Raw genomic sequence first — 16364 nt, forward strand, 5'->3', positions numbered from 1 at the left:
ATAATTGCCAGGTAGGACTTTGACTTGCTTTATTCAAGGGAATACATCCCAACAAAAATTTTCATCGTATTTTCCGTATGGAGCCAAAGTCTAAATAAAAGATACTGACAAAAAGAGGGGTATGCATTTTTGCTTAAGGATTAGTCTCATTTTAATTGGATATCCACAGACTGTTATGGAATAATACAAAGCAAAAATAATAATACATACTTAACAGCAATCTATGTCTTCTAGCATAAACCACCTAATTACAAACACTTTAGAAAAATGACAGTTCACACATTTTTACATGTAGGTTTGGGTTAAAAGGGCCCACTACAAAGGAAAAAAAAACTGAGATAGATTATGTTATATTGTCATGGTGACTTTTTAAAATTCACTTTACCAGTAGCATGCTGTATTTTTGACTGCCAGTAAATATGGAAATACAAAAGAGGAGACATGTGCTTTTGTATTTGTAGCAATTTTGCCTGTACCGTTCACCTGCTGTCAGGCCAATCTGAGTTTATTGCCACCAGCATTTCATGAACTCTTGTTTTTTCATCCCTAGATATGTAAAATAGAAGATGTGTTGCTTTTAAAACCTTTACCACTAAGGTTTTCTCATACATGTGTATGCACATCTGTAAGCAAATAATCTTTGGAAAAAGTAGATGGAAAAATTGCAATGAGGTATGCTCTAAATATCCACTCACATTTACACAGTACTGTACAGAAGAAATTGTATTAATTATCCAACTTGAATATACAGCAGCATCTCAGTTTTATTTCCCGTGTCTTCCTTGTGAATCAAAATGAATATTACTGGACAGCCCCAAACTTGGATGATTCCTATATGTGCCAAAACAAAGTAGTTGTTTTAACGGTGTACATCTGATGGTGGCTGCATAATGCAGTGAACAAGTGCCTGCATTTCCGAAGGCCAGGTTGAGTCCTGCGACTACCTCAAAGAGATGGGAAGGTATTTCCTAGTCTGTCATCAACTGTACAGGAAGGGGTCTGATTTTTCAGTTTGTAGGCTGATGCTGGGTGAATGTTGAAATTCAGCCATTAATTAGCCTGTAAGAACAGCATGATTTTTGTGAATATGCTATCACGGGTGTAAAATAATTTTTTCTGCAGCTAAAATGTGGCTCTACATGGATTCACCATTAGAAAATCTCATGAAAGGTAGAATCCAAGACCAGAAAAATGTTCTTGATAACACCTGCTGTTTGATATAATACAGTGCATTCATAAGTCAAAATATTTATCCTTCGGAGATGTTTTTATGAGGCAGAAACGAGGCCTGGTGTACATTTGGAACATTGACCAGTATAGCAGTATTGCTAAAAGGATGTAGTTTATTTCATTTTATTTTTTAAACATATATATATATACTGGCAAAAGTCCTAATGTAAATGCACTTTTACTAGCAACATTTTGTTTTGCTGGTATAGCATATTTCTCTTATAAACTGCATCTCCAGCGGCAATGTAGAGCTCGGCTGGTAAACCCTTTCGCAAATGGGCTTTGAGAGCAGCTCTTTTTAAGAAACTGGCAAAGAAATTTGTAAAATGGCTTCAGTCACCTCAGGTTTCTGTTTGGTATCTTGTCACTGCTTGACTTCTGTGCAAGGCAAGTCCTTGGGTTTAAGACAGTGGTGGACAGCTCACCAGTGCAATTGTATCACCTGCCTGCCGCCCCCAAAACCTTCATCAGCTGTCCTTGAGAGTCGCCGTCAATCTCTCGCCTCCACTGCGAGGTGGATCCAAATTTGTAATGATTTTCTAAAGATGAATGCAGCCTATTTGGTGTTGTGTTTATTACAGCACGTAGATCTGATTTTGTTTGAAGCCTGTGCAGGTCTATCAACATCAAATGTAAATACGTTGCTCCGGATTTGGTAAAGGGACACTGCCAGCTTGATTGGTTCTGTGTTTCTGTCAAAGAATTTGTAGCTACTTTGGTTTCAAGTAGCATCTAAAATCACTTTCTGAAAGAAGTTGATACTTTTTTTTTCTTGTTGCTATAAAAATGCACTTTTTACATTTAGCGATAGTTTATCCATTACGGGCTGCAGGTTCTTTTCTATGTTGAAAAGACATATAGACATCCATCCATCCATCCATCCAGGAACATAACATTTATACAGTCATAAAATTTTGTTAAAAATTAAAATATAGTGCATACTACTTAGAGTGCTCTGTCAGAAAGTGCACTTTTTGAAAAACTGTTTCAAAGAAGTTACAAATTGACTTTCATATTCAAACGAATGACTTCCTTCGTATCTTGAAATGAAATTGGTAATCTGTCCTTTTCACAGCTGAACTCTTAACCTTGCCCTGAAGGAATTACTTGAAAAAATATGAAGTTTCATCTTCAGGTCTGCTCATTCCATAGTTTTTCTGAAAATCTGGACACAGTGTCTTTTCTTTGGAAAAAAACCAAAACAACAAAACAACCAAAACCCACATTCTTTTGGTACCGTTACTGCTGAGGATCAAGAAGCAGTCTATTTCTTCAAGTCCCAAGACTAAGTGTAATCGGGGTTTCTTATCTTCCGTGTCCGTGTGTTCTATAACAGCAGTATTTTCTGTGATGTTGCGAACGTTTTTCATGAAGTGTTTAGTAACTACAGATGCGTAAAAGGTTTCTAGAGTTGTACTTTTAAAACATTATTAAACGTTCTATCAATTTTGTTCATTATATAATTGTAAACTTCCCTTTCAGTGTCCAACTGCATTGCATCCTTTTGTGGAAAGCACAGCAGATGATTTTTTATCTAAGTGCATAAAAGCAGTCTCAAAAGAAAAAATGAAAATCTAGGTTTAAGTATTATCAGTGGGAGATAGTGAATTCACATACTCTTACACTACAAGGAAATTTGTGATTGTTTATAGAGCTAAAATTAATTTCATCAGAAGAGTCCTTTCTTACTTTCAGCGGGTTCATTTAGTCTATCTGACAGACCACGTGTGAAAAAGGATACCCAGCTTTGCAGATCGGGTTAACATATTAATGTTTGAAAATTTCTGACTGCTGCTTCTGTCTTGAAACACGTCTGCTGACTGTTGGGAAAGCTTCGGACAGAACACCTTTTGCAGGGAGGTGTTATTGGCATAAAACCTAAACCCCAAGAAAACTGAAGTGCCATTTTTTCCTTGTAGCGTGGAATTCCCTTTGTCAATAACCGGCTCATAATGAAATTTCTAGAAAGCCGTGGAGGTCAATGCTTGCTTGGTGCTTGTTACTAAGATGCCGGTGAGACACAATACGGAGTTTTTACTGTCTTCAGCTTCTAGGGTTAATGCTGTGGATGCAGTGCTCTGTTCTTCATGCGAAGGTCTGTTTGGTAAATACATCCGTGACTGAAGTGCATGAGAAAAACATATCTCAAATGAGAAGTAAAGTTAGAAAGCGTATTTGGTGCTCCTTTGTAGCATTCAGGAAAATAAAGATCTCATCTGTAGCAGTTTTATTTACTGAAAGGAAAAAAGAGAAGCTTTGCGTATACAGAGGAGACATCCCTATCTTGAGGAAATCTTGCTGTGCCAGAATTGTCCTCCAGGGGATTTCAGAGCCGAGTGAAGCGGTGGTGATTTCAAATAGCCATGGGATGGGGTTGCCAGGCTTGAGATACTCCTTAAGTGGTGAAATATGCAGGTAGTTCTTCGTCAGCAGTTGTCTGTAAGAGGTTTTACCTGATACATTTGAGACAGTTTACGTAAGCTGGCTCCGGTCAAATCAGGAGTTTCCAAATGATTTTGACCAGATAGTTGTTTCTTAAATTTTCTTCCCTCTGCTCACAGAATCCTCACGAGTCCAAAATACAAGTTTCATAGTCTCAATATCACATCTGCATCTCTTGGCTAACTGAGAAGCTGAACCCAGATACAGTGTCCTGCCTCCACATCTGCAGCATTCTCCACCTGGGTTTTTCCCAGGCAGGTATGTTTATAGATAAGACCCAGGGACGGCAAGTAGGAAATTTCAAACATTTAGCAGCTTGTCTCCGCAATAGGAGGTATTAATAGTGAATGATTGTCCAGTGTCATGAAATCAATACAAAGACAAGGCGTGGAAAACTTTCCTGTCCGTAAGGCTCCTTCTCAAAACCAGACCTTTTTGGTGTGTGCGTTGATATGAGAAGATGCTCATAAGAAGGTTCTGTGGAGGCTGCCATGCCATATGGGACCCTCTTTCAAAGTTATGAGTGCCTTACAAACTGAGACAGAACAAATCAGGAAAAAAACATGGCATTTACTCATAGGAGTGGTTCGGTGTGAGTTAATAGGAGGGACTAGCAATGAATTAACTGAGGCGGTCAAGGCTGGAAGAGGTGCCTAGACCGGTGGGCACTTGGTATTTTCAGGAAGAAACACACACTGGCTATAGAAAGGACGAAAATGCACTCTTTTCATTGCCTGTATTAGTTATTCCCCGGGGCAATGGCTGTTGTACTGTCTGTATGGAGGAAACGGGGTGTGCAGTTTAAAGCAAAATGTCTCAGTGCTGGCCAGCAGCAAGTTAGGGGAAGGGTTTATAATTTGAACAAAAAATATATCTCTTTCTGGGCTGGTGACTAATGGACTACAGGATGCTCTTAACTTACTGAGAGGAAACATGGTATCTATTTGCACTACTTAATAGCTCTCCACAGACCATTGTCGAAACACACTGGAACCTGTCCTGAAAAGTGCTATTCTTGGCTTGTTTTGTTTTGTGGATTTTTTTTTTTTAAAAGTAAAATGTTTCCAAAAAGTTTAAAGGACTTTGCATCTTGGAGACAGGGGAGGCAGGCTCCGTGATCTTACAGAACTCGGAATAAGATGGCGGCAAGGTCTTATACCAAAAGGTCATTTACGTGGGTGACTGCCAGGCTGCGTCATTCTTCTACTCTATTCATTCCACTCTACTTCGATTCATGACATACTGGGAAGGAACAGAAAGACAGAGTTATTTTTAGAAAGCAAATTGTAGTATAAATTTTGTTATTCCCACTGTGTCAAAAAATATGAGTATGTTTGGGTGTAATCCTCTACAAAAGTGTACCAGGGCCAAAGATAATGTCATTCATAGCTTTAATGGGCTTTCTTCTTCTCTAAGGACTTTTCCCGAGTGTATAGGACCATAAAAAAGTTACCGTAGGATAAAGGCAGCTCTGCAGTAACTTCCCGTGTGCACACCTTCACCGCGTGGCAAATGCCAGGTAACTTATTGAGGGGCAGCTTTTCTCAAGTGCCCCCATAGCAGCTGCAGTTGTCACCGGTCCGTGCTTGGGGACAAGCTGCAGCGGTTGGGACTGCAGCCGCACCGCGGCGGGGTGAAGGTGTCGGTGGATTACAAACGCAATGAAATCTATCACATAGAGAGAGACAAACGAAAGAGTGAGGTACGAATCAAACCTGGTTTCTTGATCCTCTGCTGGGGGCACAGGCCTGCTTGGAAGAGAACCAGCAAAACAATAAGTGAATCTCCACCACAAACTAACCACCCTCTCTTTTGGCCCTGAGGTTCCGTTTGTTTCTCGGAACAATTCAGACTCGTCCAATGGACCTTGGCAATTTTGATCAAAGCTCCTTTTTCTCTGGGAAGAGAATAGCAGAAATATGCACTGTTCCCCCTCAGGAGCTAGTTAGATAGAATAAAAAAAGAGAGGCTATATCACTCTGAAGCAGAGCCAAAACCAGGCCAAATTAACCTGGCATAGGATTTTGACACTGTCTTCCAAACCTCCCTAGAATTTTCCTTCCCATCTAGTGTTACAGCCTCATATCTTGCCTTTAAGCACACCCAGGATGTGCCTGACAGCAGTATTTGGCCCTCTGCATTGCACCATCGTGCAAATGCTACAACTGAATGTCAGGAGAACGTTCCCTGGTGCCTCTGGCTCTGGTCCATGACCAAACGGGTTCGTGAGCTTTACAGAGGTAAAAAACAGCGTCAGGAATCCATTCGCATAGGTGAAGGTCAATAACATCACAAAAGTGATGGCACAGGGAGCTGTTAGGGAGAGGAGAGGCTTTATCAGTTCCCGGACACTTTAGAAATGCCTTGTTGGGTCCAAACGTCTCCTGGGAGCGCAGAGCCTGGCTCCCTGGGGTTCCACTAAGCAATAGGGCCATTCTCCTCACCAAAGACTGTTTAAGCCATTTTGTAAGTGAAGGATAAATAAAAAAGAGTCGTTACCTTTCCTTCTCAGCCATGTCTTGTTTCTCTTCTGCCCTGTAAACACAAATCATATTTGAAATCTATCGTCTAGAGGCGAGCAGTGTGAAAGAGTAGAGTGTCTAAGGCCTTTCTAGGGAGATAGCTGGAGCTCAGACAGAGGTTACAGCTGGGGTCAGAAATGAGCATTAGCTTCTTGTCCCTGTGATATACAGCCTTGATAATCCTCATGCTCTCAGGATGCCTCTGTTGGCCCTAGAGGGAGGTAGCTGACTAATTTGGGCTGGACGCCTCGCTTTTCAGCAGCTAATGAACTGAATCCTCCCAAACTGGCGTTCAGTTCAACAGCGCGAGGAGGTGTTATTATAGCACATCACTCTTGGGCTGACCCAGCTGGTCTTTCCTCTGTCCGCGATTGCCTTTTGCTTCTAGCGGAGCCGACTGTTATCAGTTTATGGCCAGCACTTCTAACCTAAATCACCGGTGATGGAACGGGTCTAGAAAATGAAACAAAACAAACTGTAAACTAATGGCCCTCTTTATGCCACTCTAGCAGAATGAAGTGGCTTTTAAAATCAGCACTAGCTCTCACTTTAAGGTCAGTTTGCACAGTCATATAGGGAAATTGTGCCATTTTTATACATAGAGTGATTTCTGATGACCTTTGCTAGCACATAGGGTGCATGTTCAGGATGTGTGCACTCGTGGGGTTAAGAGGAATGTTCTATGGATAAATAACCTTTTAATCAAGCTTCTCCTCCCTCCTGCAGCTTTTGCTTATTTTGAGAAAATCAGTAGAAAGTAAGTGTGGGCTGTGTGGGATATCAGAGTAGGAGGAACACAGAACCGACTGGTTATAACAGAAATAATGATGAGAGGAAGCAACAACATCCCAAGAAAATGAACCCACCCCACATCCCCCCACCCCCAAATTAATTTTACCTTTCTTTTCTGGCCTTGATCCTCTCTTCTTCATATCTGCAACAAACAGGAAACATTCTTTAAACGTTACCCAGTCAGGACTGTTCACTTTTAGTAAAATGCAATGTTTGCTCTGAAGGTGACAGAAACCGCGAACGAGCGCACTGTGCAGGCTCTTGCTTGGCGCCAGTACACAAGTAAGATAAGGTTTGCCCCAGGCTCTGCATTTCCAGTACACGGGTTTTTGACTCAACACAATATCCTGCTACAGAGGATTTTTGTCCTGCACCTCCTCAGAGCTAAGTGTGCCCCAGGGTCCCTCTGATACTCACTGTAAGACGCAGTCTGGAATCTGCACGTGCTCCATTGGGATAAGTTGCTCCAGTTCCTCCAGGCTGTGAACATACTGGATCTTGTTGATAAACTTCACACTGGCAAGAGAGAGAGAAAGAGCGTGTGCCTGAGGCCTTGTTTGGATGTTCTCTCCATAGGAAGTCAGAATTTTCCTGGTGGAAACAGGGAGTTCTGCATCTCCGTATCCTCTGTAGTCTGAGTGTACCCATCTCCTCCCGGTGCTAATATGCTGATGATTAAAAATTGTGGTGAGATGCCACATTACTGTACCTCACTTTGCTTTGACCCCCACCTCTCAGTATCTGTCAGAGGGGAAAAGGACCACCATTCCGGCACTTCCCAGTGAATCTTTATGTGCTGCCCACTGGGATAAGCTTTGATCTGAATCCAGACCACCACAGTGTCTCCTAAAACCACCTCTAGAGTTGTCCTTAGAAGTATCAGAGAGATGTAGGACAAATAACAAACAGTCTCACCTTGGTTGCTACTAGTTAAAGATGAGCTTAAGATCTGATCCATGAGATTAGACTTCCACTCCAAGACCAGCGAGTTTGGGAACATGTTGTACTTACCTGATGAAGGGTCTGGATATAGCAAGCACTGTCCGGATGAACCATGAAGGATGCACGATTATCAATGCTTTGAGGTTTTTACGCAGCCTGTGGAAAAGCCATGGGGCAGAAAGTCAGATTCAAAGCACATTTTCTTAAATTCACCTGTAATGTGTCAGGGCACTAATAAGCATTATGATGCTCACCAGCCTCAGCTGGGTGTCTCCAGACAAAAGCCCTGGCCATGGCCTCAGGAGCCCTATTTAAGCTCAGGCATGGCAGGCTGTAGGAGCACTGCTTTGCTTGGGTGCTGTATTAGCCTGATCTCAGTGAAGGCCCTTATGAGGGAGAAGAGGCAATGAAGAAAGCCTGGAGTAAGTCAGAAAGCTGTGATAGAGGAAAGAATTACAGCATGTGGGGAGTGAGGAAGGAGGGATGGTTGGGAAGGCTGTGAGGAAGCACTGGAAGAGACGTGGGAAGAGGACTGGGAAGAATGAAGGGGCAACACCAATAGGATTCTCACCTTCTGTCTATCATCTGATAGCATTTCTTCAGCCAGCCAAGGCCTGGCATCCTCCTTCGGGGTGTTGCTCCGTTTAGGTACACGATCATATAGTCCTCAGCCACCAGCAGCTCCAGACTGCTGATCACGTACCTGTTGGGTGGTGATCAAAAGCAATGGGGACATGAGACTCAAAAAAGGTCCTTGAAGTTTCTTCAAGTGCCTGTGTGTCATCCCAAAAGGCTTCCAGACCCTTTCTTTGTAGATCTTGGAATAGGTTTCAGATTCTCCTGGCACCTTTGCAGGATGCTTAGGGGTATTTCTCAGGGATTGCTGGCACATGTTAGCATAGTGCATGAACTGATGGTCATCCCTGCACCATTCTTCTGCTTAGCAGTAGCATCTACCAGCTGTTCAGCATTGTATACATATGCTCTAGCCTGGTTGTGAGTCCATCACTGGCATAATTAACACTGAATATTTGAATGCTTTGACTTATTGGACTGGGATGCAAATGCTGTGGACAAGTGCCTTATCCAGTGATGCTCACTCCAGTCTGCAGCTGCACACTGGGTACATTTGGCCTGGATTCAAACTATTCCCAGCTGAGATTCCTGATGCAATGAATACACGGAAACTGTTTCCCCAGAGCCTGAGTTACCTTCCTTGCCCTCTTCTCTCTCATAGACCTTGACCGGCCACTTACAGGAAGAGATTCTCCATGATGTAGTGGTAATCAGCCAGGTTACTGTCCGGGAGATAGCAGGCAGCAAAGACAATGATGGCATTGAGACCTTCTCCATAATATCCTGGGAAAGAAGGACAGAGGCAGCGTCAGTGACTCTTTCCAGGGGGAGACGCAGGAGTTGAAGGAAAAATAGCAGTGAAGATATATGGCCAAATTTGGACCTGGGCTGGTTTTTGTGCCTCTGTTCAGCTCTAGATAAGCGTTTATTCCTCTTACGGACCTCTTTCACAGTTAGATTTGCCTCTGATCTTGGATTTGGCTATAACATGCATGTGGGGTTCAGGGAAGGAATTTGTGTGTGTGAAAGCACAGAGCTGAGAGCTTTGCCCTGGGCTGTTGCTTGGCCTTGCTCAGATTTCAGAAATGGTCACTAACTGTGGACGTATATTGGCCTTTAGCTGTGCCTCCAGAGACAGCTCAGGCACTGAGCTACAGAGGGATTAAGCACCTGCAGTCCCTTCATCACTGGCAATTCTGCCCGCACCCAGGGCACTCAGAGCCATTATCCCTACTTTTGTTTATTGAAACATTGCTATGGTGGCTATGTGTTTTTTTAGCATGAGCTGGGTGCTTTTGTGCTCATCTGCCACATAGTGGTACAAAACAAATAGCAATTTCTCCCTAAAGGCAGTTGAAACAATCAGTCACGGCATCCCCTCCAGCTTGACAAAGATGGACTGAAAGAACTCCCCCGAGCCAGGATTAGGCCGCCCTTTCCCTCACCTCCGTGTGTCACCACTCTCATGTAGGGTTTGATCATCTGGAGGTCGATGCGGTGCTCCTGCTCTCCAATGATGACAGTCCTCCAGAGCCGTCCATTAGTAGCACTCCCATCTTCTGTCCCTCCATCCCCAAACAGGTCTGCACTGTCCCCAGGCATGTTCTTGGCTGTGGCTACGGGAGTGTCATCTGGAAAGGGGACAAACATTTCTGCCTTTAATATAATGTATGAAGAGGCTCTGCAAGAGCTTTGATGTGCAGTAAGAGACAACGGCAACCACAGACTGAGGATCATCTGCTTCATCTGCGGCTTTGATCTGTGTAAGTTTGTGGTTCTTAATAATCTTGCTCCATTGCCAAATTGTAATAGAAATAAGCTTAACATCTCATGCTGCTTATAGTACCTGCAGTCACGGGTTGGGCACTGCACTTTTTGCTGGATCTTCCTTCAGATCCATCTATACTGGCCGAAGAGGGCACCGCCTGTGCCGGTTGTCTTCTGATCTGCTAGCAGAGCTGCTTGCATGAGTCCTTCTCAGCCCAATTCAGTCAAAATCAGCCAGGTTAGCAAAGACCATGTTATTCAAGGCGTTTGGACATTCACGTGACAGCTCTACTGGCAGAGCCTGGCAGGCAGCACCTTCCAGCCTGGGGTGGTGGCCCAGCTGCAGCTGGAAGGGCATGTGTGTCCACAGCCTTATCCTGAATTATGGCTAGACTGGTGTTTGGAAGTCCCTGAACTACTTCTGCCCACACTATCCCCAGATGGAAGCACTGAGCCTCCTGGGCTGTGGCTGGGGTCCTGCTGGGGCAGATGTTGTGTGGAAGATGGGGTTTGGTTGTGTGTGCTGTGCTTCGCTCCTGAGGAAGCTGGTCCTCAGCTGCTGATGGTGAGTGGTGTCAAAAATGGTAAAATGAGGCTAAAAAAGCCCCAGCCCCTGCAGACATTCACCCCAAACAGGCCTTTTACCTTCCCATTCCAGTTCGTTCCCGTTCCCCAGGAATTCGAGGGAATCTGTCTCATCAGGAGTTTCGATATCATCCACATTAATGTCCAGGTCATCTGGTGTGTCCAGGAAGTCATCGGAGAGAATGGAGCCTTCACTCTGGTCCAGGGAAATGTTGATTTCAGGTGCAACAAGTGTCTTCCGCTTACGATGCGCCCCATTAAAGTTTAAAGTATTTGGGGGAGCTGGAGTTGAAAGGAAAATAACTGACAGGTTGTCCTCATCCTGTATCCTTAGTGCAAGACATGTTTCAGGCTATGGTCTTGGAAGCTAAGGGTGGTGGATCATGGCTGGGAGGTACTGGATGCCTGCAGGTATGGCTGGATAAAAGTGCCCACACTTCTGAGACACCTATTGCCTCCCCCAGCTTCTTGTGAAAGATTAGCAAATTCAAATCTCTGCTGCTTTCCTCTCCCACGTGGGAATTTTTGCAGATTTCCAAGGGAACTGGCTTTCGCCCTAACTGCAAGCAGCCGTTCCCATAGGCTTGTTTTCCTTTGAACTCCTGATAAGGCAGGCTGGTACTTACAGGATGTATTCTCGTCTTCTGTAGGGCTGCCCAGCGACTCCATCCCCGTCTCTTCTGGGAGAGGTCTGCAGGCAAGCCAAGATGTGGAGGTAAAAAGACGGGAGATAACAGGTGATGTTTAGGAGAAAGTCACACCATGGCAGACAGTGGAGAGAACTGGGGACATCAGGGGAAAACATGAAACCGCACGTGTGCTCTGCCCTTTCCCTTTTGCCTGTGAGCTCAGCCTGAGGGATACCTTCCGGTGATTTGCCCGAGAGCAACCCAGCAATTGTGCTTTCTTACTGGAGCACTGTGCGATCCCTAGTAACCTCCAAACTACCCCTGCATTTACCCTCCCCGTACATGTGTCATGCTACCATTCAGCCAAGAGGCTGAAAAATCCAGCCAGGGACAAATCCTGTCCCCAGAAGAGCCTGGTAACATCCTCACTCTCTCCGTATTATCCCCATTTTTATCTCCATCAGAAGTTTGAGAGGCCAAGCTCTAGGGTTCCTCATCAAGGGTACCAGGGAACATCGTCCGCAGTTGCCTTCTGCCACAGGCCCCGGCTGCAGCAGAGCAGAACTTCATCCAAAGCGCCTGCCGCAACCACCTCTCCCAGGAGGCAGCTGCCTCCTTGGTCTGTAGCGACTTTGCTCTAAGGCAGTCGGTGTTCAAAGGATCAAACCTTAGGTGCGATCCCAGAATTGTCACCCCATCCTCACCACTTGGCAAAAGCCGACAGTGATACCCAAACCCTGCTGAGCTTTGGAAGCGGGTTCATTCTGAGCTAAGAGCCAGGCACCAGCACTCAAACCTGTATTTCGGAGCCAAAGGCTGACCCACGCTCCCTTCCTGCAGCTCCATGGCAGAGGTCAGGATTTGCAGCTTCTCATGCTTGGCTCCTGCACCCTCTCGGTATAAATCACCATGCCTCCAGCCGGAGGCTAGAAGCATCTATTTATTTAAAAGTTGGCTTTCCCCTACAGATGCTGATGCCAAATCTCATTACGTGATTGTCGCCCTTTGGAAGTTGCTGGAGTTGCTCCTGACCCCTGCAGGGGTAAGTGAAGTCAGAATCTGCCCCCCAGTACCGTGGTGAGGAACGCTAGCTGGTGGCTGAGCAGCATGCTGCGCACCCTGAGCTGGACAATTTCTGAACACTTTTCCCCTTCGTTTGAGCTGGGACTTGTGCCTGTCCCCTGGCATTAGCTGGGTTTGAAACGTCTCGCACAGCATGACCAAACCCCACCAACCCCATGGTAAGTTCATGATGCCGAAGGTCTGTCTAAAAGGGACCTCCTGAGCCACCCTCCTTTCACCTGCCCCTTGCCAGAGCTCCCCCTCACCAGGGGGAAGAGCTCATGCCTCCAGGTGTAAAATCCTGGGTGCTGGGACAGCCCTGGGCTGAAATGTGGGGGAAAGTCCCCCAGTTTTAAGGCAGTGCTGTAAGAATGGGGATGGGACTGTGCACGGGGCTGGTGTCCAGCAGCTGCCAGCCTTATGGTCTAGCGATGGCAGGGAGGGAGATGATGGGGACCGGTACCTCCAAGTCCGCAGGAGGATGCAGCCTAGCTCTGCCCTACAAAGGCTCCTCTTCATGCTGCCGTGACACCAGAGCCACCAGCCAAATTAAACCCTATAAATATTTAGATTAAGGGATAATCCTCTCCTAGCTGGTTGTTGTGTATTTATGAGAGTTGGAGACCTGATCAAAGGCGCTTGCTCCTTGCTTGCTTGTGCAGCGCCTGGACCCCGTGGGCTGCCACAATATTCGGAAAGATCCCTCTGCTCCCCTCCAGCTTCTCCTCTTCCCTTTTGCTTTTCGCTTCAACGGGGCCTGGCTGGTTGTTTATCTGACTATGAGCTGGCGCCTGGCACAACTTGGTGATACAGCATCAAAAGGAGGGGGGGAAAGGCCCAGCTGTACCCGAGTACGTGCTGCAGTCAGGCACTCTGCTCTCTGATGCTAGGATTCATTTAAGAAAAGCAATTCAAAAGCCAGAGGTGAAGAAAAGGACTTTCTTACCTTCCCAAAGGATGCTCGAATCACTACCTCCCAGTCTCCCGTGTAAATCTTCCTTCCTAAACACAGCTAGCCCCAAATGCCAAATTTTCTGAATGAAGCAGGTTTTCTAAGGGTCGGGTGCCACCATTTTGCTTTCTGCTGGTAGCGTGCTGCCCGCTTTCCCTCTACAAGCACCTTCCCTCGGCCCCCAGCCAGCCCAAACCTTCACCGACCGTGATCGATGGATGCGTGATGGAGTGAGCATGCTCCTGCATCCGCCCCGCGGCACCGTTACAGCATCATTGCAGGACGGCACTTGCACAAACAGCTGAGACAGACTGTCGGCAGCAGGCTAAACCTTCAGGGAGCATCAGGAGGGGGGGACCCTTTCCTCTCCGCTTGCTCAGTGCCTCGGCATTGCACCTTTGCAGCCCACAAGGCTGGAGCTTGCTCTGCAGATCAGCTTCTCGGGGAGGGATAGGAATGTCGCCTTGCGTCCTTAATGAGGAGCTGAATTCAGTTCCCCCAGCCCAGATCTTTGTCTAGGATATGGGTGGGGGGGGAGCTGTGGCAAGATTGGTTAATCACAGCTAAGCAAAAATAGCTATGCAGCAAATCATCTGCTAGAGAGCTACTGTCCCATATGCAGCAGCTTCTGCCCTATTATTTTAATGCTTCTAAGGGGAAGTGTCTTGAAGATTATTATTTATTTATTTTTAATGCTAGTTAAACACAGCTGGCATTCACTCATTTGCCTCCTGGCTGTTCGGGCTCTATTTCACTTGCATCATTCCTGATTTCATCCCTCTGCAGCAGTCTCTCAGCAGGCTGAGGAGCTTGTCCGTAGGGCTCTGGCCTTGTCCCTTCCACTAGCTTGCCACCCAGCCACCGTCACATCCCTTTGCCTCTCCCTGGGCTTTGTTCGCTAGGCAGGAGCGCTGATGCCTGTGTTAGGTGGTGCTGAGGGCTCTGCAGAAGAAATGCTGCTTGAAGGCTTTGCTGTGGCTGGGGTACGTTTGCTGCTTGCCCGGCAAGTGTGAAACAGAGCCTGGCAGCTCCTGCTCCAACATGATGCTGTGGGTTGGTGCATAGGTGTCCAGGTGCTAGAGCGGCTCTGTCCCCAGATTTTCTAGGGAGCCTTGGGTCAATGTTTTCCTTTCTGTACCTCCCTTTCCTTTCTACTCAATTAAAAGCCTGTCAGCACAGCGCTCTGGGGGGGCCTTAGCTTGGCAGAGGTCCATCAGCCCAAAGCTCTTCCCGGCTCTGCTCTCAGAGGAAAGAAAAATCCATCCTAGAAACCCAAGGGCTCGGCTGAGCCCACCTCTGGGGCCAGCGGAAGGACAAGCCGTGTCCCGTGAGCCGGGTGCTGGGCTGGCAGACAGAGGTGCTCAGATTAGCGATGCAGCTGGACCCGGGGTAAACAGAGCGAAGCTCATCTGCCGGTGCCGAGGGAAACAGGAGACCCTTTCTAGCGCGGCAGGGCTGTGCATGCCCACCCGCACAGCACACTGCGCCACTGTCCGCGAATACAGGGGCCCTGTGGGCTGCCCGCGGGAATTCAGCTGCAGCTGGGACAGGGCGAGACAGCCCCGAAAAGCCCCTCAGCAGCCCCGACCCCAGCTGCAGCGAGGCTTGGTGTTGGCCATGCTGTGTGTGCCCCGGCGAGCTGCTGCTGGGCCGTGGGCTTTAGCGTGGGACAGCGCTGGGGCGGGGGTGAGGATGGGTGCACCCTTTGGGTGGCTGCAGGGAGTTCAATGCACACTGAGCTTACAGGGTTTTTCTTCGGCACTCTGTACAGCTAATAGAGCGTCTGTGCAGGTGAAAGCTGCCGCTTTGGCACCCTCTGTCACCCACACATCACTTCGTACAAGGTTTGCAACCATTCAGATGCTGCATGTCAGTGCCAGCGGTCGTTGCACCCCAATGAATCCGATTCCTGTGGCAAATTCCTGGCAAAGCAGCGTTGCTCTGTTTGGGGAGACACTGCTTGATTCAGAGACTGGGAAGAAGTCCATCCACCCATCCCTATACACAGCCACCCATCCATGTTAATGTCCCTGTCCTCCGCACTCGGCTCCTTGGCATGCTCACAGAGGGTTGCCAGAAGCCTCCCAAATTTTTTTAAGCATTCAGAGCTGCCTTGCTACAAAAGCTCTGTTCTCTGGCCAGAATTGCCCTGTTGGAGTTAAGACTCCTGTTGCCTCTGCGGCTGGTGGGAGGGACCTGCATGCTCCGTGCCCTGCTCTTTTCTTACAGGAAGAAATAAAATTCTCCCTGGCTTTTTTGCAGGGAACAAACCTGGGGAAGTCCTCGTCTTGCCACTCCTCCTTCACATCCACGTTCTCCATCCGCAAAGTGGCTTCTGTGGTTCCCATCGTGCTCAGAGAAGGGCTGGCTGCACAGCGGTGCCTTCACGGAAGGGCTCAGGCTGGAAGGTGGAAGGCAGAGAGCATCACAACCGGGGAGCTTTTAATGGGAACCGTTCAGAGCAGGTATGCCGATACCATGCTCCACAGAGAAGCAGCGTGGTAGCTGCTTGTTTTGCAAAAGCAACAAGGCAAGGATGTGGGGTTTTGTGGCTACTTGACACACTTTGGACAAGAAAGAGGAGGTGAGGTTGGCCCTGGACCAAAGCAATGGGTATATCTCTGCTCTGTCGTGACCTTAGCTCTTCTCCCTGAGGATCAACAGTGTCTGGGCTGATGTCCACCCGTTTTTCCCTTGCTACTTCTCTTCCAATACTAATCTCAACATAAACAGGCACCTCTGCTGAGGGAAATGAAATGTGGCTGAAAGGGGAGAGAAGCAAGAGCTCCTCCCAGGCTGGTTTCAGGTTGGTTTGGCGGTAGCACCAGTTTCCATTTTGTTGGCCTGGGCAGAAGTTAATGGGCT

General features: G+C 47.0%; 1 protein-coding gene across 1 annotated transcript; it reads right to left on the bottom strand.

Moving 5' to 3' along the window:
* Positions 1-5170: 5170 nt before the first annotated feature.
* Positions 5171-15847, bottom strand: ATCAY (ATCAY kinesin light chain interacting caytaxin). Its single transcript, XM_009818752.2, has 11 exons — positions 15771-15847; positions 11483-11547; positions 10917-11138; positions 9950-10135; positions 9185-9287; positions 8500-8631; positions 7998-8084; positions 7404-7502; positions 7093-7128; positions 6172-6207; positions 5171-5423 (listed from the first exon to the last, which is right to left on the bottom strand). The coding sequence occupies exons 1-11, from the start codon at positions 15845-15847 to the stop codon at positions 5171-5173; spliced, it is 1296 nt and encodes a 431-aa protein (XP_009817054.1).
* Positions 15848-16364: the final 517 nt, after the last annotated feature.

The sequence above is a fragment of the Gavia stellata genome, chromosome 32 (genome assembly GCF_030936135.1).
Source record: "Gavia stellata isolate bGavSte3 chromosome 32, bGavSte3.hap2, whole genome shotgun sequence".
NCBI classification, from domain to species: Eukaryota; Metazoa; Chordata; class Aves; order Gaviiformes; family Gaviidae; genus Gavia; species Gavia stellata.

Excerpts from the sequence above, each read along its gene's own strand:
- ATCAY (XM_009818752.2), bottom strand. The coding sequence starts at position 15,847 with ATGGGAACCACAGAAGCCACTTTGCGGATGGAGAACGTGGATGTGAAG. Across the intron at positions 11,548-15,770 it reads CAAGACGAGGACTTCCCCAG|ACCTCTCCCAGAAGAGACGG; the intron begins GTTTGTTCCCTG and ends GCTTGCCTGCAG. Across the intron at positions 10,136-10,916 it reads GAACGAACTGGAATGGGAAG|ATGACACTCCCGTAGCCACA; the intron begins GTAAAAGGCCTG and ends TCCCCTTTCCAG.